This window comes from Crassostrea angulata, chromosome 7, assembly GCF_025612915.1.
Source record: "Crassostrea angulata isolate pt1a10 chromosome 7, ASM2561291v2, whole genome shotgun sequence".
NCBI classification, from domain to species: Eukaryota; Metazoa; Mollusca; class Bivalvia; order Ostreida; family Ostreidae; genus Magallana; species Magallana angulata.
The window spans coordinates 35,274,951-35,299,546 of NC_069117.1; the positions used below are offsets into that span (position 1 = coordinate 35,274,951).

Sequence of the window (24,596 nt, forward strand, 5' to 3'; positions counted from 1 at the left end):
TGCTTTACAAAATCTTGATCGTTTTTCAGGTATGTGTAAGAGACTTTACGAGCCCCTAATTTAAGGGACCAGCTCCTTTTTCTGGAGTTCATTCAAAAGGTCCCACGATTACTAACATTTTTTTTCCTTACAACCATCTAAATTTGTTGTTCATTTTTTAGATACAAATGATTGAATGTTTTAGGGGCCAGCCCTGTAGATCATTCATTGGGACAGACATTGGTGCTTTGATTGAGGGAATCGATTAGAATCATAAATACAGACATTTTCACTTCTGCAATGCTTAACAAAATATGTCTCATTTTCTAGATTTATTGCGTCAAAGTTTAAGTACTTTGGCCCCTAGTAGTCCCTAATTTGGTAATAAATGGGCGTGCAATTGATCTTTTCTGATAGATATTGTTACGATTAACAACTTTGCTTCTATAATGCATTACAAAATCTTTATCGTTTTTAAGTTATTTGTAATAGATTTTAAGAGTGCCTTGGTCCCTATTTTTAAGGGGCCAGCCCCTTTTTTCTTGATTCCTTTGAAAAGGTTTAAGAATACAAACATTTTTTTGTTCTTACACTCATTTAAAATTGTTGATCATTTTTGAGATACTAATGATTGAATATTTTAGGGGCCATCCCTCTAGATCCTTAATGGGAAAACAAATTCGTTTTTTGATATGTGGAATCGATTTAAATCATAAATTCAAACATTTTCTCTTTTATGATGTCTAACAAAATATTTCTACTTCTCTAGTTATATTGTTCAATGTTTTAGTACTTTGACCCCTTGGAGTGCCTTATTACATAATAAATGGGCGTGGCAATGATGCTGTCTAATAGATATTGGTACAATCAACAACTTTGCTTCTATAATGCATTACAAAATCTTTATCGTTTTTAAGTTATTTGTAATAGAGTTCACGAGTGCCTTGGCCCCTCATTTAAGGGGCTAGCCCTTTCACCCTTGAATCTGTGTGACCGATTTTGGGTGAATGAATTAGAAACAGAACTTCCATTTTTTTATTCCACAAATTACAATAAACAGAAATTTGCTGTCGCTGCAATAGTGCTATGCAAAAGCAACAACAAACAATACTGAACAATATAAATTTTAAAAAAAGATAACAAACATTTCCCCAAATTGTACCCCCCATGGTGTATAGTAAGAATTACCACCAAAATGTTTCATCCTAATTTGATTTCAATAATTACATTTTCCCGTTACCTTTACATAAAGTAAAGTGTCATGGTAAACTCCAATATTTATTACGTAAGATATGTGGATTTTTTTTTAACTGGCTATTTGGTTCATTAAGACCTATATTTTAAACAATCTTGCCCTATTTTCATCATTTCCTGAATTTTTCTTATAGCCAGGGTCCTTTATTTGAAGGAACTTTAAAGCCCTTCATCGAAGGTTTGCCGTGTATAAATTTTGTTGAAATATGCATTACGATTTCTGGAAAAAGATAATAACATGAAAATGAAGGCAACAAAGAATGCCGACATAGGAAAAAATAATAGTCAAAAAGCCCAGTTCAGCATATATATTAGATAGAATCATTTGCATTTTGAATTTAATGACTACTGTATTTGTAAGTAATGAATCTTTGTAAATGAAGTTGATGTTTATTTGAGCTTCCATTCAACTGTCTCTGTGATTTATTATAATAAAGTTTTTCGGAATTGCAATAAGAGGATTTTTCACCTTCTTTGACCAAATCATCTTCAATCATTGAGTCGTTGTTGTTTTTAGAATTGTTTTTTTCATGAGATTTTATCTTTTTGTATTTTTTAGCAGCAAAAATGATAATGTTGATCCAAAACATCCAGCTGATACAGTATATAACAACACCACCAAGACGACCCCAAAAATCTGTATCTTGCTGAAAATATCTCAGAAGCAAATACGATCCAATTCCAATTCGAAAGAAACCAAATAAAAACATAAATGCATGGTCAACAATCTCCCCTAAGATGGTTTCATTGTTTCCATTCTCTCTCAGAAACCAGCGAAACTGTAATAATGGATTTGTAATTTCACTTCCAAATATAGTAGCTATCATTTCAGTTCCATAGTTTCCAGTGATGGTTCCAACAGTCATTCCCAGTATACTGCATAAATGGTGGAGAAGCATTGGCATACCTTAACAGAAAACAGATAGATTAAAGCAATATAAAGTCAAATCGATGCACAAGCGGCCCATGGGCTACATCGCTCATCTGAACACGAATTCTTGTTACTTCAAATTTTAAAAGTTAAACTTTTCTAAAAGAGGAGGCCATTGGGACCTTATAGTTTTTGCACTGTTTTTTTTCTCCTAATTACTATTAGGGTCTTCCGTTGGAAAGAAGATTTTTAAAGATTTTCTCTAAATATTTCTATGTAAAAATTCATCCCCCACTGTGGCCTCACCCTTACCCCGGGGACTATGATATTAACAAACTTGAATCTATACTATCTAAAGATGCTTCCACTCAAATGTTCAGCTTTCCTGGCCTAACAGCTTTTAAGAAGTTTTTAAAGATTTTCTCCATATATTCCTAATGTAAAAATTCATCCCCCACTGTGGCCTCACCCTACCTCCAGGGACTATGGTTAATAAACTTGAATCTTTACTTTCTGAGGATGCTTCCACCCAAAGAAAGTGGGCGCTTAAAATGTACATTCGGCAGGAATCTGGGCGCACAAGGAGAGTGAAAATTTCATCAATTAATTTTGAATATTTTTCGAATTATAACCGTTATTTGGTTTCTGTTGGATGTGGAATGAGTGGAAAAATATTTGAAATGCAAAAGGTTTTATCATAATATGGGTCTTAATATAGCAACACGATGCAATTCATGCAAAATCCTACTTATTTACAACTGTTTTTAAATGGTTTTGTTGTCTCTGGGTCTTCTCTCCACAAATTTGAAACGTGTAAAGATAACATATTTCAACATTAAAAATGTCGCTTTTTAAAAAAAGATGGAGAGATGACCCAGAGGTGACTAATTATGTACTTTTTCAAATGATTTTTTGAAGGATAAAAAACAAAGTCCATTGATATGACAATGTTGTTTCAAACAGTACTTTATAGAGCATATTGACAAGTCTCGCATGGCTCAGTGGTTTCGTCCTGGATTAGTGAATACAAACATTCAGTGTTTTGGGTTCAAATCCGACTGGTGGTCTTTTTAAAAAAAAATTAAACTTTTTTGTTTTAAATGTTTGTTATTATAACATGATGTTGAATTATAATATGCCGGTATATTTTAATTTGTTGTTATTGATTTCTAGATCTGCTGAATGAACACTATTTTCTTTTCTTTTTACTAGCTTTTTTAGGATATACACAATATAACTTCATTAAAATGTGTTTGCATTAACATTTCCAACTAGTTATTGGTTTAGCTCTCATTGCCATTTTTTGAAAGCTTGTGAGTTTTTTAATAACCGGAATAGACATGTACTTTGACTCTCAACATAATATATTTTTGTTGAAACCTGTACATAGCCTTTCGAGGTTATAGACATTTAAATCCCAATTGATTCGTGTCGAGGATTCCTGCAAACTTACAATCTAGTGCGCTCACTTTCTTTGGGCTTCCCTGGCCTAATGGTTTTTAAGAAGAAGACTTTTAAAGATTTTCTCTATATATTCCTTCATAAAAATTTATCCCCCCCCCCCTATTGTGGCCCTGCCCTACCCTAAGGGACCATGATTTGCACAAAACCGAATCTACACTATCTGAGGATGCTTCCATACAAGATACAGTTTTTCTGGCCTAATAGTTTTTGAGAAAATACCAAAATTTTTTCAATAATTCTAAATTATCTTCCCTTTAAAGAGGGCATGGCCCTTCATTTGAACAAACTTAAATCCCCTTCACCCAGTGATGCTTTGTGCTAAGTTTAGTTGAAATCTGCCCAGTGGTTCTGGAGAAGATGAAAATGTGAAAAGTTTACAACAACGACAATGCCAAAAAAGTTTACAACAACGACAACGCCAATGACAACAGACAAATTTTGATTAGAAAAGCTCACTTCAGCTTTCAGCTCAAGTGAGCTAAAATCATTAACCTCATCCAGCAGTCAAAATATGTGTCTCATAATCAGCATTCAAGCCTGTCAAGTACATAAGTATCACAAGATGCACCATCCATGCAAGTTAAGGGAAGTTAGGACCAGTAATAACTAAGATATAATAATCAGGAGACTTTTTAAAGATAAGAAACCATGGATGGACATCTTTTTTGAAATCCATGGCAATGAAGTTACAAAAAATATGCTTGATTTTGGTGACAAATATATGCATAATATTGTGAAACATAGTAATGTTTTCTGGAAAGATGTATTCCAGTCATACTTAACAATATTTCAAGCTTCGGATAACATAATACAGTAAAACTCGTTTAGTACAAACACGGATATAGCGAATTCTCAGATATAGCGAAGTATTTGTGAGTCCCCGATCAAATTCTTAACAACTCTTTGCAAAATTTCACGGTTATAACGAATTCGGATATAACGAATTTACGGATATAGCGAACTGATTTAGAGTCACATAGAGGTAAATAATAACGAAATTTAACAATGTTATAACGAATTTCTTTACAGTTAGAAAAGTTTTCACTACCATTTAGCATAATAGTTTGAATGAATTTTTTTTTATATAAATTTTTCAACTCACAATCCGATTATAAAAGGTACGTATCAAATTAATGTAAATCTTATTTTAAGCCTCAATCAGCAAAAGTTATAGTCTGGTGAAAGAAAATATTTATATAGTGAATTCGCTATAGTTATTATTACGAATTCGTTATACGGATATAACGAATTACGGATATAACGAAGTAAATTCATTGGTCCCCAGGACTTCTCTATAACCGAGTTTTACTGTATTCAAGCAAAAATTCTTTTCTATGCCAGTTTGGTACAATACAAATATATGTGTTGGTAATAAAACAATTTATGTCAAATTGTGGTATGAACATGGTGTTAAAATAGTTAGTGAATTTTTTAATAATGATGGAACTTTTTTAACACAACATGATTTTGAAAAGCAATTTAGCTTGACAAATATTTGTACCATACAATTTAATAGTGTTATCAGTGCAATATCTAAGTTTTTCAAGACCATGTCAGTTAATAGATCTGATGCGAGTAAAAAATTTTCACAATTTATTCCTTTTTATTTTGAATATATACTGTTGAATGAAAAATGTTCCAAAGTTTTGTATCAACTCATTAAAAGTAAAGATGTTGTTCCCAAGGCAATTCAAAAATGGAACACTGAACTAGACACTTCACTTAGATATAAATGATTCTGTGAAAGATTTTTTAAGGCGTCGAGCTAATGCTCGGCAGCCTTCTAGCGATCGTCTGGATTGGCAATCGTCCAAAAATTCATGCACTGCACCGCCTTTTAAATGCGCACAAAAAATAAGTTCCTTAAAGTATTAAACGTATTACAAGATTTTTATTCCATTTATTCAACTACATTGTGTACAAAAAATCCAACTTTGCCTCCCTGGTTATTGATAACTCTTTGCATAAGTATAAATTTGCCTAATCAAGAATGGCGGATGAATACAAAAGGTGTAAACATTCACTAAATATTATTTTAGTTTATCGCTTACATTTTAACTGGAGACCGTGCCCGATAGAAATAAAATTTGATATGTAAATTTATTTGTTATCGGGCACGGCCCCCAAAATGAATGTAAGCGATAAATGTATCTAGTGATTTTGTTGCAATAAATAAACACGATTATGCAGTCGGTTTTGCCGAGCATTTAAATAGCACGTGTTGTGGATTTGTTTGTAAACAACCATACCATAGATAATCTTGTTTCAAACGGGAATTGAAATAAAAAAAGTATGTTTTAATATTATAATTAGAGACACACTGTAATCAATGTATTCCCCTTCAAAATTGTTCAAAGACTGTTTAAAGCAGAAAGAAAATATAATTTTTTTTTAACTTTGAAATTTCTTTGATTTTTGTAACCATGATGAGTGTTTTATAAACACATCACAGCCTATTATATATGGAAATATAGTGATTTTTGTTTTTAAAGAATGCAAAACATAATTCATTTACTTTTTTTATTCTAATATGTATTATTTGATATACGACTATTAGTACAAAAATTCAAATTATTGATATCATTTTATCAATCTACATAAAAGAAAATGTCAGCTCGATGCCTTTGTGGCCGTTTCGGCCTTTGATTTAAAGTTTGTTTTAAGACAACTACTGATACTTCAATACAATGGCTACAATACAGAATTCTTCACAGAATTCTTCCAACAAACTATTATTTGAAAAAGATTAATGTTATTTCATATGATGTATGTGCTTTTTGTGAGGAAAATGTAAAAAACAATTCAGCACATATTTATGACATGTTCAGAAATACTTCCTAGTATATGGAATAATCTTAGTATGTATATTTATAGAAAAACTTCAAATAGAGTTGGCTTTAATATTAAAAATGTACTATTTGGTGAACTTCCATTCAGTGGTTACAACAAAGTAGTTAATTTTATAATTCTGTACTCCAAGCAATACATTTTTAATTGTTCAAAACAAGACAAAAAACCTGACATTGTTGGATTGTTACATCATCTGTCATTCAAATATAAAGTTGGAAAATATATAGCTATCAAATCATGTGAGATTACAAAATTTAATAAACTCTGGGTAAATTGGAAAAACATATTTGAGATATAATATTAAACATGGTAAACAACTGTTCTATTTATATATGTGTGTGTGTGTGTGTGTGTATGCGTGTGTGTATATATATATCCTTTATGTTTGCTCTGAAGAGAATGTAGTATGTAAGGGAGAGAAAGAGTGTGAAAGTGAGAATGCCAAAAAATTCTTATATACCTTATAATATATATTACCTTCTTTATGAAATCATATATGATTGTGAAAATGAAAACAAAAAAAATAAATTATAGAAAAAGAAGAAGATATAATCATCAGAGGGCACCTGCTCTAAAAACTTTAACCAGCTCCAAAAACCTTAACCTCATACAGCATCCAAAACCTGTGGCTCCGATTCATCAATCAAGGCTGTGGAGTACATCAGTGCCACAAAATGCACCACCTACCCAAGTTTGGTAATGATAGGACCAGTAGTAACTTGGATATAGCCATCAAAAAGCCCTGCCACAAAACTTTTAGCATGCTCCAAACACCTTAACCTCCTCTAGCATTTGAAATTTATTGCCCAGATTAAACATTCAAGTCTTTTAGGTCTAAATGTAGGTCTAGATGTATCATCCATGTCTGGTGAAGACAGGACAAGTAATAACTTAGATTCAGGACCTGCACAAAAAACTTTCACCAGGTCTGGACGCCAACTTCATCTTGGTGAGCTAATAAATGATGATTCCTGATGCATCCACTTATGTCAGCACTTTGATTAATGCTTTGTACTAAAACACTCTGAAATGCTTATTTTACTTACCTTCAGTTTGAAAATAGAGACACCAGGAAAGATCAAAGATAAAATATCCTAAGCAAATCATGATTGTTAAGGATTGAAGTGGAGTGCTTGGACCACCTAAAAAGGAAATTTAAAAAATGTATAAAATAAACTATTGACATAAATCAAAGGAGTTTAAATAAGTTTTTAATATTTACAATGCATAAATACAGTATTTCCGATGGTCTGCCAATTTTTTTATCTTGCTCATAACATGATAAGTTTGGCTTAATATAATGAAAATACCTTGGTTAGTTGCGCATTGTAATCATTAGAATTAGAAATTAAAAATTTAAAGAAAAAAATTTGTGACAGTGCCCATTTAAGGTCAAGATCAAGTAAATGAAAGGTGCCTTCAAGTTTATGAAATTTAAGATATTAATTCTTTTAATGATGTTTCACAAGAATAGCTTTGTTTCATAGGGTTTATCGGGGCTTAATTTTTTTTAGTAAACACGATGAAAACATAGGTAGTCGCACATAATAAAGCTCACCGAGACAGAGCATCACCTTTATGAGACTACCATTATCATCTTAAATGAAAATCATAGTTAATGACCTTGGATATTCATGGGTACTGTAGTGTGGTTTGACACTATCATATATTAAAAATTGTTTGATAATCAAATGTTAATTTTACACGGTATTGTTCTATACAATTTTCATCAATATAGCAATAGAAGATATGATACTGCATCCTATGATACAATACAATATTGTGTCATATGATATATCATATAACACAATATAATACTATAATGTGTAATGAAACAATATGCTATTGTTACATGTGACATGGTATCAGGATATGATAATGAATTAGAAAAAATAATATTGTATTGTATTGTGTTATATATTATGTATTTCATCATGAAAAACAATATCATAATAAATATTATAAAGTATCATATGATACACTATCATATCACATAATACATCACCATATTGTAAAATATGTAATCATATTGTATGATATGATACAATGATATAAATGATCATATTGTTTCATATGATTTTGTTTTGTATGATATTGTATCATTTATGATACATAATATATTGTATCATATGATACAATATAAGATGATACAACAATGTCTCTTATCATAAAGTATCATATGATACAATATCATGTGATTAAATTATATATTATATAGTGCAATATCATATCAAACAATATCATATATGAAACAATGTTATAATAGTGGTACATTATCATATAACACTATTTCAATACCGCTTTGCATCGGGCAATATTTCGTCCCTTGGAGGGCTAATATAATCAATGTTGCCCAAAAACACAGTCAACACTTGTTTTGTAATATGAAGAAACAAACCAAAATTATAGGCTTTAACAGTTACCCGAGTACCATAGTCTATATATACACAAACTTGTCCAGGAGTCTCATATATGCTTTTAATTAGATTTTGTTCTGCAGTAGAACAAGAGGCCCAGGGGCCACATCGCTCACCTGAGCAACAATTGCCTTAATTCTGATCAAATTAGCATTACAGTATCAAAATATCTTGACAACTGAGTACAGTAGATCTTGCAAAAAAAAAATTGAAAATCTGCCAATTTTTATCAACCTCTTATTTTTTAGTAAATACCAAGCCCCTTTTGTTGTTGTACCTGTAAGAAGATTTTTCTCTATTCCTATATCCCCCCCCCCCCCCCCAGGGAATCATGGTTTCACCAGACTTAAATCTGCATATCCTTTGCTTTCACACTAAGTACTGAGTTTTGAACCGAACACTTTCCCAGAATAGTTTTAAAGATTTTCTCTTTATATTCCATTGTAAACATTCAAACCGCCATCACGGTCCCGCCCTACCACTAGGGACTGTGATTTTGCAAACTTGAATTTACACTACCCGAGGATGCCTCTACACAAGTTTAAACCCTTTCTGGCCAAAAATTCTTTAAAAAGAAGATTTTTAAAGATTTTCTCTATATATTCCTAAGTAAAAATTCATCCCCCTTTGTGGCCTCACCCTACCACTGGACTATTAATTAAACAAACTTGAATCTATATGATCTGAGGATGCTTCCACTCAAATTTGGGCTTTCCTTGCCTAATAGTTTTGAGAAGAAGACTTTTAAAGTTTTTCTCTATCTATAAAAATTCATCCCCCATTGTGACCCCGCCCTACCCCCAGGGACCATGATTTGAACAAACTTGAATCTACACATCCTAAGGATGGTTACATGCCAATTTGAGATTTCTTGGCCAAATATTTTTGAGAAGAAAATTTTTAAAAGGTATTCCTATATAAAACTTGATCCCCCAATTGTGGCCCCACCCTACCCCCCGGGGACCATGATTTGAACAAACTTGAATCTATACTATCTGAGGATGCTTCCACTCAAATTTGAGCTTTCCTGGCCTAATAGTTTTTGAGAAGAAGATTTTTAAAGATTTTCTCAATATATTCCTATGTAAAACTTGATCCCCCAATTGTGGCCCCACCCTACCCATGGGAACTATGATTTGAACAAACTTGAATCTACACTTCCTGGGGATGCTTCCATTTTAATTTGAGCTTTCCTGGCCTAATAGTTTTTGAGAAGAAGATTTTTAAAGATTTTCTCTATATATTCCAATGTAAAACTTGATCTCCCAATTGTGGCCCCACCCTACCCATGGGAACTATGATTTGAACAAACTTGAATCTACACTACCTGATGATGCTTCCATTTTAATTTGAGCTTTCCTGGCCTAATAGTTTTTGAGAAGAAGATTTTTAAAGATTTTCTCTATATATTCCTATGTAAAACTTGATCTCCCAATTGTGGCCCCACCCTACCCCCGGGGATCATGATTAGAACACACTTGAATTTACACTACCTGAGGATGCTTCCATTTCAATTTGAGCTTTTCTGGCCTAATAGTTTTTGAGAAGATTTTTGAAGATTTTCTCTATATATTCTTATGTAAAACATGATCCCCCTATTGTGGCCCCACCCAACCCCCGGGGACCATGATTTGAACAAACTTAAATCTACACTATCTGAGGATGCTTCCACACAAATTTGAGCTTTCCTGGCCTAATAGTTTTTGAGAAGAAGACTTTGGCTCAGGTGAGCTAAAAAAGGTTAAGTTTACAATACAATAAGTTGTTAAAGTTGGCTTCTGGAAGAAGAGACTTTGAAAATTTTCTTAATAAATATTGACAATTTTTTTACTTTTTTAATCTTTAGTTTTTAAGATCTGTGTACAAACATAGAATTGTGAGCAAATCTCTGTATCTTGCTTATAATTCGAAGCTTAACACTCAAATATGGTTAGTAAATAGAAATTGTAAACAATTAAAACACAAGAAACATGCATTATAACAAATAAAGAACACAATTTATTATTTCGAAATGAATCATATATATACATGTACATGTATATACCTACATATTTCCGACAGCAATATCAAACTCTATTTAAACTGAATAAACTCGAGAAAATGCCGAGCATCTCAACAAAACCTATTGCATTAATCTACCATTACGCAAAATATAATGCCGAATTAGGGCCTGCCGATATAATGAATTGTATTTCAGTACTTTTTTGATACATCAGATTTTGCTTAATTTGCGCAGGTAAACAGTTAAATGTTTGATTTACCGAAGTCTCTGTTTGATTTGATACGTAAAAATCACGAAATACAGACGATAGTTCCCAGGTTACAAAGCATAAATAATGAAAACGAAACGAAAATCAGAACAAGCTAACACCAACGTCATGTGTGAAAACTGTCAACGCATTGAAATATTTGGCCTCAATTTACTTCACAAAATCGGCACCAATATATTTTGCATGTTTCAAAAATTTCCCTTCATTCGCAAACTGTTGCACAACAAGCAAATTCATCATAGTCAGATCGACCCTTTTTCGTATAATGCCATGGCTGCTTTAAACAAAGAACCTCGTTTTAGATATATGGAATACGAGTCTTGGTAAAATGGGTACGCAAACCCGGGCCGTGGCAAAAAAAAAGCCGGGGCAGATCGGCAATCGTCAATTCCAAATACGCATTATTTTGCAGCAATATTTACAGCAAATACAAATATACTGGTCCATCAAATATCCTGAAATTTTAATGAGATTGGCAGATTAATAACTGCCAATCTTTTGTTTTGCCCAGGCCAAGTCTTGTCTACCCATTTTACCGGATGCCGAATCCGAAGCTATTAAACTGATTGAAACACGCCTTTCCTTTATTATTATTTTCGTAATAACTCAGATTTGAAACAGAATTAGACCTTAATTTTTGCAATTTATATTTTCCTTCCCATAAGGATAATTTATGCTTAACTACGCTGAATTGGAATCAGTAGTTCTTGAGAAGAAGATTTTTTAAAATGCACCCCCCCCCCTTTTTCTACAGTTTCAAGGTTTTCTCCGCTTTGAATACAGATCGGACTTTTATTTCTGCAATTTATATTCGCCCTCCCATAAGGATGCTTTGTGCCAAATTTGGTTGAAATTGGATAAGCGGTTTTAGAGAAGAAGTTCAAAATGTAAAAAGTTTACAGACGGACAGACAGACGGACAGACGGACGGACGACGGACAAAAAGTGATCAGAATAGCTCACTTGAGCTTTCAGCTCAGGTGAGCTAAAAATTACATTATTGTAATGACGACCACCTTCTTGCCTAAAATCTTTCAAAAAAGACTATGAAATCTATAATTTTAGTAAGAAAAAAATAAAAAACATAATAGAGTGCATGACCTAATATTGAAAAGGTACATGGCTCTGATAGAAAATAATTTCCCCACATTTGATTACTTTCAAGATAGGTTTTAAGTGTATATATTTACACTCAGTGTATATTTCCCCTTATCTTTGCATTGGAAATCTGCAATGTTCAATTTTCTACGAATACACTATACTAGTTCATGCCATGAGCTCAAATATAAACCTCTCCACCTGTTTTGAGAATATTTATTTTTGTAAGATTAAATGAAACTTTTAATCTTACATAACCAATTTGATATGAACTTTTGAAAAACAGTCATTAATATATATCTATCCTTAATAAAAGAAGAATTTTCTCCACAAAGTTTCTGGCACTGCACTTTATTTTTTTGTCACGGAAGCTAACTAAATAACATGTTAATATGGCTGTTTCATGTACGTTTCATATCCCTGACAAAGAGTGTAAATAATGGCTTTATAGCAGCGATATACAATATATCACACAAATATATATCAGTATGAAAATATAAATAATGCTTTTATACGCCCGGTATTCAATTTCTCTGCACCACTTGGTGGGTCATAGGACTCACGACATCCAAAAATAAGATTTCAATGCTTAAATGTTTTCATAGATAAACCATAACAAGGTGTCTAGTTTCATGTTTTATTTAACACAACCTCCCATCCCCAATGTCCAGGGGCAGACACAAACTCTCCCTGTGGGCATTTAAACAAAAAATAATCAGTTTAAAATCAATTGATAATTTATGTGTTATATTCAAAATACAAAGTCACATTATCACAATCAGGTCCTTATATTAAAATCATTTTACATGTATTGTTTATCAGTGATTTTATCAGTGATTTTGGTTAGCTTATTACTACTTTACTATTCATGAGTCTATTTGTTTATTTAAAAATTTCAAAAAACTGTTTTTGTTTCCAATGATAAAAATTCTCGCATAACTCTTTTGATCATAAAACTTCTTAATTACATTATATTTGATGATAAATAACTTCATAATGAACAAGCAAGGGAAGATAACTCTATTATGAGGAAGCAAGGGAAGATAACTCCATTAACTGTCTCAATATCTCAACTTTGATACACAGCTTCAAAATTACTAAAGATGACAGCTCAAAGTTTTTTTTTCTCTCTAAATATGCAGTAAATATGCAGTCAGTTTTTATTCTGTGTCAGTAGACGTTTTTTAAACATTCTATATACATTAACACTAAATGACCATTTTGGCCACCCCTGCATTAAGAATCCCTACTCTATACACTTTATGAGTATTTTTGCCCCACCCTACATTGGGAGACCTGAAATTTTAAATTTTGAGACGGCTTTATTTTCTTTCTTTGTAAGCAGTCAGTTTTTAGTCAGTATCAGCAGAAACTAGAACTGTCCTAATGGGACTAATACCCCTGCAAGGATTATTTCAAATGGGACAAATAATTGAATTGAATAATAAAAGTTTGGAAACAAACAAATCAAAAAAAACAAAATTCTAGAATTGTAAGAAAAAAATTAGTTAATAAAGAAAAATTCAAAATTGTCAGAATTTCACTGTAAATACATAAGTATAACAGTAATACATTTACAAATTTACATATCTGATGATATTTTTTTTTATTCAAGGAGGCCGATTTGGGTTTTTTTGCGGAAAAACTACAATAGCATAACTCTTTATTTTTTAACCATATGTAATTTAAACCAACTCTAGTTCATTTGCGAAGGTTCATGAAAATCGACCGTCTGGTTCTTTTTAGGGGCCATCTCAAAATAGAGGTACATTTATTATAGGAATATATAGGGAACTGTCATTTTCCGCACATCAAAGCAGTTTTTAAAAAAATACTACAATAGCTTTTTTTCTCAAATTGTTATATATGATTTAATAGTAAGGCCTAAAATAAATCAAAGGCCTGAAGGGCCATAATGGCTTACGGGTTTGATATGACTATATTTACATGGATCGAGTATGATTCCCTCTATTTCTTATGGAAACTTTAGTTTATTTATAGCTTTATAGAAAGTAACTAGCTACATCTAATTCATAGATCTATAGAAACTAACAGGACCAATATCAACATGCCCCATTTGTTGATTGGTCGAACCCTAGTGACCGAAACAGACAGGATTGAAATCTAGAGGCCTCTTTTATCAGTTGTCTGAAACCACCATTGCTTTAAGGAAAATCATAGACTGCATAAAATAATAATGATGATGTCAGACTCAAACTCCAATATGAGACAATTTGTTTCTTTCTTTTATCCAACAACTGAAGTACATTAACTGTAAATTCATTCAGCTACATGTATATCGGACACAAAAACACTTAAAACCATCATGCTCTCAAATATCAGTATACCTCAATGTATTCCTACGCACTATGAACTTGTGCGAGAGTTGGTGCACAGTGCAACGTAACAGCGCCACAGTCAGCGCGAAATCACTGCGCGTAAAAATAATATAACCAAATGATGAAATGTACTGCATGTTATGTACTATAATTAATGAATTCTCATGAAATCTAAACCAACAAGTATTATTTCATTTTATTTGTATTTCATAAATATATATTTATTCATATTTTTCTGGTTTTTTTCTACTTTTTTAAGAGGCTGACCGTCATAAGCTTTTATAAGAATATAGATTCACAAGGCAGTTCTAACATCTTCTGTTTTATTTTTTCCCTTTGTACAGAGATAAACTCTTTGGGGGGGGGGGGGGGGGGGGGGGGGGGGGGCAAGAAAAAGGCAGAACTATGCAATTACGGCAAACTTGTTCTGGCACCAAATTTAATTAAAATTAATTACTGCACTAAAACTTTGCAGTCAGTCTTGTGTACAAAGTCATTTTCAGAGGCATTCTATATGATGTCTCTATGTTATAGTAATTTGATATCGCTTCCGTATATGACTTGCAATCAAGCTTAACTGTATATTGTTTTCTTATTTGAGTACATTTGGTCTGAAGTTTCCAATATTTTTACGACAAATAAACAGTTCAATCATAGCACAAGCAAGGTAACTCCATCGAGGGAACATTGTGCTATTTTTAGATCTTGGAAAATCCCCAACATTCGATAATGGCGGAGGTGTCGAAGAAGGCACATTATATTAAAACAAGCAGTAATTACCCCTCTATTTATGCATTTATTACCGATTTATAATCCCAGTTTCAATATATCTCAATCATAAGTTCAGTTCTTTAACCGTTAAACACTTTCCCCCTTGCTGAGATCGATGTCAATCGAAGTTAGCGACGCTCTCTACGGATGCAAACGTTTTCATGAACATTGAACGAAATAACGACTACTTTACATTTACTTATCACTGTTAGGATCTGAAATAATTGGGAAAAGATTTTTTGCTTATAATACATGCAAGTACGCATAGCAGAAAGCATGGCGGGGGCCTATACCTCTACGCAAAAACTGGCTTAGGGAAAACACTGCAGTAAATATTCATTCGCGTTAGATTTCGAGTTTATTTAAATAAAGTCAATTCATTTTTTTTTATTGGTTACAATAACATAAGTGATAATAACAATTGGAAAATATAGTCTTGCTTAAAGATATTTATTATGAACAACAAACAGTTAACTTTGCAACATTCGAATAGAACTATTTTTTGTCGCGCATGTTCAGATAACTGAACTCTTTGCCGTAAAGATTATCCGGCAACTAGATGGCCGTAAGCCATAAAAAGTGTTTGTTTCCGCTTTCCCGACCGACCCTAGCTTTTACCCCCCCGACTCAAAACTTTTTTAAAGGATTTTTGATGGAAAATCGTTTATTTTCGATTTTATCCGATTTGGAAAAAAAATTACTCAAAATTTTGGTCACAAAAACGCTTGAAGCAGTTACTCTTCTCAATTCAGTGTAACTCAAACGTTTTGTTTCAAAATGGCTGTATGTTTCCATCTGTTGTAGATTTTAATAATGCTCTCATCGTTGGCAGAGGAAGTATCATATATATAATATCATTTATGTGTTTTCTTAAGACCACCTTTCTAGTCAGGAATGATATTAAAGTATTTCTCATTTTATACCATTCAGCAGTGTCAGTATCTAACCGGCATGTATGGATACTGCAATATTAAAGGGAAAAAAAATATTTGAAAAAAAAAAAAATTTCCAACCGACCGACCCTACTTTTTTTCAGCATGAAAGTGGAAACAAACCATTTTTTTTGTTAGGCCTAATATAATTTCCTACCTTATATGTAAAAAACACAAAATTCTACCGTCTGGTTTTTAGTGGGGGCCATCTCAAAATATTAAAATGCACCAAATTTTGCTATATATTTGGATAATCACGAATGATGATTGGTATAATAATGGATTCATTCCAAAAACGAGGAAAATGTCCTCGAGGATAGCATCATTCTGTATATAAAATTTCAAAAGCGTACAATTTTTACTTTTTCTTTTATGTTATTTCTTATAACGTACTCCTACAAAGCTTCATTTTATCATAACGTCATAAAAGCGCAATAGCAATGCTCCCTTACCGCACAACGTAAAAATCGTGTTAAAAATAAAAAATTCCTTTAAAAATCTAAATATCTTTATCTGTATTTTGTTTATTGTGTTCAATTTTATAAATGATATCGAAAAAAATTCCTAAGAAGTATAAATCATCTGTATTATATTAGAATGCGCAAAAACATGCGCAATGCAAACTAAAGTCGGCCTGATCCTTAACTGTTTTAAAGAAAAACCAACAAAATGACAATAACCCCTCCCTTTGCAGCTTAAATGGAAATACCGGTAGCCAAGCAAGGCTCTTCTGTTGATAAAACTTTCAATATCTTTCTAATAAAAGTCTTGACAGATGCAATTAGCAGTTTCAAATTTTCCTCACTTTCTCCTATGGAACAATAGAACTCCATATCAGAGAGTTTTTTGATGAGCTTGTTAAATTTAATAAACTCCCAAAACATTACCATACTATGTAAAAATATGTTAAAAAAGAAAATTTAATATTACAAACAATTTTAAAATTGCCAAAACACTACAATCATATCAGTAATTTTGAATTTTATTTAAATTAATGCCCTATATGGTCACTTCATCAATTTACTTGACTAATAAATTTAAACAACTTCTAAAAATAGTTAACTTCTTTATTAATAATGATATCATTTATTTCCTAATAAGGGTAGAAACTTTTGATTTACATGCATGAAACCGTTTTAAAATAGCCCCAAATCACCCATTTTACAGATTATCAATTTTCCCTAAACACATGCTCCATCTGAACCATGGCTCAGATAATGGCTCCCTTCGGACAAATGAATTCATTAAATTTTGTCTGATCTTAAAAAAAATTGCAGGTGCACATCTTTAGATGGTGTTCAACATATGTACAAATTTTCAAACTGTTCCATGTAGTAGTAAAATATTCTATGGGGGGGGGGCAAAGTTGCGTCTACAGAAAGACGGACAGACAGACAGACCGACAGGGTGAAACCAATATATCATAAAATATATAGTAAAGAAGATGATTTTTTTAAACATAAAAAATATTTTTTAAAACATAAAATGCATTAACACTATATGACCATTTTTGCCCCGCCCTAGAGTCAGAACCTCTACCTTGGGGGACATGAAATTTATCATTTTGATATATATTAATATAATTATGAAGTCAGTTTTTCTTACAAATGTGTGAGAGTAGAAAAGAAGATTTTGAAACATTATATGCATTAACACTATATGGCAATATAGCTCCCCCCCTCCCCTACAGCATTAACCCCTGACCCAGGGGCCATGAATTTCACAATTTAGGTAAAGGAGTTCGTGGCCATCATAACCATGCATTCAGTTTTTTCCTACATGCATGGGAGGAAAGAGGAAGATTTTCTACGATTTAATACATTTTCACCAAATGGCCATATTGGCCCCACCCTAGGGCCTAAAGCCCTGTCCCATGGGTAACAAATTTCAAAATTTAGGTAGAAGACTTCATGAACATCATTTCTATGCAATCATTTTTTTCCTCACAAGTGTGAGAGTGGAGAAAAAGATTTTCTAAGATTGAATACAATTTTACTATATGGCCATATTGGCCCCACCCTACAGCCTGAACCCCTGATCCAGGGGCCATGAATTTCATAATTTTGGTAGAGGGTTTCATGGACATCATAATCATGCATTAAGTTTTTTCCTCAGGTGTGGGAGTGGAGAAGAAGGTTTTTGAAAATTTGGCTTTTTTTTGCATATTTGGTCCAACCCATGCCACCCCCGGGTGGTAGAGCCATGAATTTCACAATTTTGATTCTTCTATCATAGAGATGCTTCACACTAAAAATGTAACAATTGGCCTTGTAGTTTTCAAAAAGAAGTTAAAAATGTAAAATTGTTAACGCACGTCGACGGACGAAGACCAATTGCAATGATTCACCTGAGTGACTCAGGTGACCTAAATACTCAAATACCAGTACCTGCATTTGTGAAAGGCCATGGTCCTTGTATAAATGCACACCACAGGGACAGTAAACATACAACTACAGCATGTATTGCAGTTACTGTTCGACAGTGCCACTCATTGCTTCGTTGTGGTTTCAACAAACACAGGCCAAAATATAAGCTACACCAAAGGAAAGAGAATACACCAACACTGGCCATGGAATTTTCCATATCTATAACTGATACGTAATCTAGGTATCAAGTGACCTGTAAATAGTAAAATCAAGGGTACAGTATTATTTACATAAAGATTATGGTAGATACAGCTTACTCCACTTATATTGAACTCGCTTATTTTGAAATTCCGCTTATTTTGAAATAGAAATAAATCCCCAGTTTTTGCCTCTCATATTCTTTGCATTGATTTCACGGATATAATGAAATCGGTTATTTTGAAATATTGCTTATATTGAAGCCACTGATCGGTCCACAAAGGTAATAATTAGTTATTTTTACAACGGTTATATTGAAGTACTCCCTGGCGGCTGCCGTCACGGTTGGTGACAGTAATTATGCCAGACTGACCGGTTGATATATACAAACGTGTGAATTGATAAGTTCTCTTCACGTGTGTTTTTATACTTCTATTAAAAAGTAAAATTTATTCACTGTTTAATTTTTTTTTTTACGAATACAGATGTATTGAGGCTAGACGTAACATGGCAACTCCACGGAAAAGAAATACCTTATCTCCGGACGCTAAATACAGACCAGTTATGGCTATTGATGAAAGGACAAAGCCTAAATTCGAAATAGCTAAGGATTTTGAGATTATCGCGGGTACACTTACGATGATATACAAGCAGCGTTCAGCAATATTTGAAGCTTTTGAGTCTGGTGATGTTTCTCTAACGTTTTTCTAAATCGTAAAAGAACGCGATCCGAGATTATGATGAGGTTTAAGATAGTAACAAAATGGAGCTAACAAAACTTTCGGATAGAATTTTAATCAAACTTTCAAGGACTAATGTTCCATGTAGTCAATTTTGAACCAAATAATTTGTTCGGGTTTGGTTTTCTATGCTTACATCGGGATTGAACTTTCAAAAATGGCGGCTTCACGTCAGTCAATTTCGCTTATATTGAAATACGGATATATTGAAATAATTTGCATGGTCCCCTGGATTTCAATATATCCGGAGTAGGCTGTATTCAACTCAGATATTTTATGAGGGTTGCTTACTGAGTTGGTTGAAAAAATTAAGTAACAACAGGCCCAGGGACCACATTGCTCACCTGAGCGACAAAAGCCTTAACTCAAATCAGCATGGTAGTCTCAAAATCAAAATATCTTGACAACTAAGAACAGTAGATCTTGCTCAAGAAATGTAAAAAATCTGCCGATTTTAAGCCACATATTCTTATGGTAAATACCAGGTCCCTTTTGTTGTTTTAAAACTTGTAAGAAGATTTTTCTCTATTTCTTCCCTCCCCTACTTTTCTCTAGGGAATCATGGTTTGATCAAACATTAATCTGCACAACCTGTGTGGGGGTGATGCTTTGTGCCAAGTTTGGTTGAAATCTGCCAAGTGGTTCTGGAGAAAAAGATGAAAAATGTGAAAAGTTTACAACTACAACACCAACGACAACAGACAAATTTTTATCAGAAATTTTGATCATTCCCAAGATATTTAGAATAGATTTGGACCCCTCTTGGTCCCCAATTTTAGGGACTAAAGGAACTTAGGGAAATGAAAGGGAATTTAAAACTAAACAAATTTTGTTTATCAAGTGTTTAGACATTCGTTACTGTTTTTTTAAGATATCTGAGATAGAATTTTTTAGGGGCTGATCCCTGATCTCACTCTCTATGGGACCGTTTTACGAAATTTTGATGCCTAAATATTGTTCAATAAATCATTTTGAGCCTCTTTTCTTCTATACTGCTTATCAAAATATTTTCCTTTAAGAGATATAGGTGATCAAAGTTTTGATATTATGACCCCTAAAAACCCTTAATTACGTTACACATGAGAAAAATATTATATCATACAGAGGGTTCCACTTAATCTGATAGCAATTAATTGAATAATTCGGTTAATCTGATATTATATAAAAACATTGAACCATTTCTTATATATCCCTTTATATTTTGTCCTGATAATCATTTTCGGTTAATCTGATAGGATTGTGGCCGTGTAATGATTTCCCACCCTCTTACACTTGTATATTCCTTTGTTTAACGAGGTTGGGGGGTGGCTGCCATTTAAAAGCGTTTTTATCTCTACACAAAAAAGATTTTCACTTTAATGTTCTGTAACTCTTACATCATACTGAAATTGTCTTATGAAAGAAATGGATATGACGGTATTGAAGCATTATTAAAAGAGTCAATTGATTGTAAACCAAGGGTTACAAGATGTCGAAAATCATTTTAGCTGTTATTCAGCACTGTTTTAACTTTTCAAAGGGAGGTAACTTTTAAAACTCCAAGTATTTTATTCAAATATTTATTTTTTTTTTAATTTCACCATCGATAATTTTTTTAATGCTCAATTTTTATTACACATGTATTGATTATTATTATGTTAAAATTTAGAAATATTCTTGGGGCTACTTTTTTTTGTTTTACATATTTGGATTTTTGTGACATATTTTTGGCAAAATTGTGAAATTTTTTTTTATAACAGATAATGATAAGTTTTTGTTGTTGAGCTAATTAATTTTTTCAGGATGTTATTGGTATGATTATGCATTTATTATTATTTCATTTATTTTTCATATTTATTTTTTTTTTTTTTTACATGATGCAGGCACGTAGAATCGGGGGGGGGGGGGGGGGGGGGGGGGGGGGGGGGCAGGCAGCCCCCCCCCCCCACACACTTTTTCTTGCAGCCACTAATTTTTTTAAAATTTACATATAAAAAATAGAGTTATGAAGGAGTTGCCCCCCCCCCCCCCCCCCCCACTTTTTTTTGGAGGATGTAAAAAATTAATATGGAAATTAGGATTGGAATTGAAGTTTTACACTACGCCAGCCCCCCGACCCCACCCCCCCCCCCCCCCCCCCCCCCCCCTACCCCCACTGATGAGGATTTTGAAGATTTTGGGAAAAACCTAATTTCCATTTTTTTAAATTTTTTTTTTTGCTTGTCAAAATTTATTGACTGAGCCTGGCCCCCCCACTTTCAAAAACGATGGTACGTGCCTGTAATGTGCAATTTTTTTTTTATCAAATGAATATTATTGATCAGTTAATGTCAAGAAAAAAATCATTCGAAAGAATGACAATATTAACAAAATATGTTTCTTTTAACAATAGTGCTTTGATTATTATAATTGTCATTTTGCTACATATGCTGTGCAATGTGTTACACATGACTAAATTCGTGAAGCAAAAAATTTTTCTGAATTCGGCATATTTGTTCGATAAAATACAGGTTTAACCTCAAACAACAGTACATTTAGTCATCCATGGTTGATTAGGAAATAAAACAAAAGAAAAAAATGTTCATATATCGATAAAACAATGCAATAAAACGAACAGTTTTCATACGATATTCCTGTTTCTCATACAGCGGCATTGACATTGTGACGTCACAGTTCATCTCGCGCCAAATCGGCTTGATTCAAAACTCGTTCAGGTGTGAAATCGGGTTTTCCCCAATTATCTCGAAAATTACTTCTGCGATCGCTGTAAAATTTTCAGGATGATGTTTTTATACACACATAGATCTCCATTATCAAAAATTGACTGGCACTGCAGGTACCCTTTATGAAAAATAAATAGTAACTAATGAATTTATAGTGAAAAATCTTTGTGAATTAGCGATGACCTAATTACTGTCCGGAATTACCCGAATTTCCCGTATGTACCACAGGGTATCGGGTGCGTTCGCCCTATCCACATGTTCGCCTTAGTCAGTTCGCTCTAGGTCCCTTCGCTCTAATTATCGTTCGCCCAAATAATCGTTCGCCTTTAACCTCGTTCGCTCCTTATTTATAAATAAACAATATTATAAGTTATTTCATTTACTTTTAACTTAAAAACTTGTTAACTTTTATTAATTATTCGTATATAATATGTTTTTCCTTCATCAAAAATGACGTAATTGGTATACGTTAATTGCAAGATTTTATTGCCGTACATTGTTGATAACCGTGTTTTTAAACAATTAAAGAATTTGAGACTTTAATTGGCTCATTCAGAAGCTTAGCAGATGTTTATCACCTATTCTATCTTTAAAGAATTTACATAACACAATCCTTTGATCTCTAAATGAGATATATACGGAAATGGAACATGTAACTGTATATTAATACAATAATAATGTTTTATACAAGAATTTAATTTTACTTATTAGTTATAATAATTATTATATAATTTTAATAATGTAGACTGAGCACGCGACGTTTAGTTCACATTGGCTGATGACCAGGCGGATTCTGTGTGCGTTTCGTTTTACAAAAATCAAACTGCACTGTGTTAATTTCTGCGCTCAGTCCAATGGTTTACACACCGTTTACATAATAATTATCATATGCAGGTCTATAAACAATGGCTCACCTTTAACGTTACACCATGGAGAGTCTTGTGAGCTTTGTTTGTTTCATGTTTACCTTGGCACTTAGAACGGAAAGTTGGTAAAATGGGTAACGTTAGGAGAATGTCAGACACCTCGGCCCCAGGACACCTCGGCCCCAGGACTCCTCGGCCAAGACGGGTCGGCCCAAATTTTGAGACACCCCGGCTCAAGCAAAAGACATCTCGGCTCAAGCAGAATTAAAATAAAATTTCAATGATTTTCATGTCATTTTTATTTTATTGAATATAAATTATATGATATATATAAAAGAAGTTGAATTATTAAAAAATACGAGACCATTTAGTGCTAATTGTTAAGCCAAAAAAAAAGTTAAATTATGAAAATGACGACGATTAAGTGCTAATAGATAAACAAACAAGAGGATGCGGCACACTCCTTTTGAGTCTCAAACGCGTGTCACGGGTGTCAATGGGGGTTTAATTAGGAGCAGTTTATCATGTTTATTATGAGACGATAACCACCGAAGACCATATATATCCTTTCAATAGTTAAGTACTACCCCATATCAGATTTACAAAATCGCCAGAGAAACAAGACATCATGACAGGTACGTACGACAAAATAGTCTGTTTAATTATTTAAAAAAAATTATATCTTACACTCAAGTGAACCGTAAATTAATATAAGTACTTTTTAAGTAGCACCAAAAATAAAGACTGTTCATACGAAATGAAAATTAATGTAGCTGCATAATATTAACGACATAAATGAATGTTTATTTATAGCAATCAGTATAAGTGTCTACTTTAGTTTTCTGTATAATTATTATAAGGTGATAGACTCTCCATGTCAAGCTAAAGCAGGAAACGTACGTATCAATTTTGCATTCAAAATAATCTTAGGCTATCCGTACATAGACTTGATATTTTGGAAGTTGCAGCATTTACCATTTTGTTTACAATATATCGAAGAAACATAGAATTAATATGATACGGTTCTAATTATGAAATGTATAGTTGATACATAATGAAATAATTATAAAATAAACAATACAAAATACAAACATTAATGATTGATAAAGGCCTAAATTAATATCAATTTGCTGTACGGCGCGAAACATCTCGGAGGCGAAATGTCTTGGAGCTAAAGATCTTTTGGGGCGAACAGTCCCACCTTCATAGTCATGATACTACTTTTACACCTATCCGGAGACAAAACATTTACACCAACCCCATCGAGATTCCTGCTGCGGCCCGGCTTTTACGATCAGTACCCAATTTAGCCACACTTGTTACTCTCTTTTCATGTTTTTTCAAAGACAATATAAAGATTGTGGTGTATTTTAGAATATCATAAAATAAGGAAAATGTCCCTGTCTGCAAATGAACGGAAGGTGTTTTGGCAGAACCACAAAGACAGGTATTGACAATTTGTTTGTTTTTGTTATGGTTA

General features: G+C 32.8%; 3 protein-coding genes across 6 annotated transcripts in view; 2 read left to right on the plus strand and 1 right to left on the minus strand.

Moving 5' to 3' along the window:
• The window catches only part of LOC128191713 (11-beta-hydroxysteroid dehydrogenase type 2-like), a 111,885-nt gene extending 91,753 nt beyond the window's left edge, over nt 1-20,132 (plus strand). The window contains exon 7 of the mRNA XM_052863931.1: nt 19,294-20,132. Coding sequence (XP_052719891.1) covers nt 19,294-19,412 — 119 coding nt within the window. The 3' untranslated portion in view covers nt 19,413-20,132. The remainder of the gene's footprint in view (nt 1-19,293) is intronic.
• On the minus strand, nt 999-23,307 carry LOC128191714 (TLC domain-containing protein 5-like). 2 transcript variants are annotated; one of them, XM_052863933.1, is made up of 5 exons: nt 23,165-23,198; nt 20,140-20,192; nt 18,632-18,863; nt 7,465-7,560; nt 999-2,140 (listed from the first exon to the last, which is right to left on the minus strand). In XM_052863933.1, exons 3-5 carry the CDS (start codon nt 18,825-18,827, stop codon nt 1,572-1,574), a joined length of 861 nt encoding a protein of 286 aa, XP_052719893.1. In that variant the 5' UTR covers nt 18,828-18,863; nt 20,140-20,192; nt 23,165-23,198; the 3' UTR covers nt 999-1,571. The 2 variants fall into 2 exon arrangements, with proteins under 2 accessions (XP_052719893.1, XP_052719892.1); XM_052863932.1 differs by lacking the exon at nt 20,140-20,192 and having other exon boundaries at nt 23,165-23,307.
• Nucleotides 23,308-24,336: 1,029 nt separating this feature from the next.
• Nucleotides 24,337-24,596, plus strand: part of LOC128155234 (uncharacterized) — a 228,681-nt gene continuing 228,421 nt past the window's right edge. For all 3 annotated transcript variants that reach the window (XR_008239583.1, XM_052816843.1, XM_052816844.1), the window contains exon 1: nt 24,337-24,563. Coding sequence is in view for 2 of the 3 variants with exons in the window: in XM_052816843.1 (XP_052672803.1) it covers nt 24,511-24,563 (53 nt within the window). In the remaining variant the exon portion in view is untranslated. The remainder of the gene's footprint in view (nt 24,564-24,596) is intronic.

Bases quoted from the DNA above. Each gene is read 5' to 3' on its own strand.
- LOC128191714 (XM_052863932.1), bottom strand. From the start codon at position 18,827: ATGGAAAATTCCATGGCCAGTGTTGGTGTATTCTCTTTCCTTTGGTGT. The intron at 7,561-18,631 runs GTACTGGTATTT...TTTCCTTTTTAG, and splicing joins ATGGCCTTTCACAAATGCAG to GTGGTCCAAGCACTCCACTT. The intron at 2,141-7,464 runs GTAAGTAAAATA...TTTTCTGTTAAG, and splicing joins TCTCTATTTTCAAACTGAAG to GTATGCCAATGCTTCTCCAC.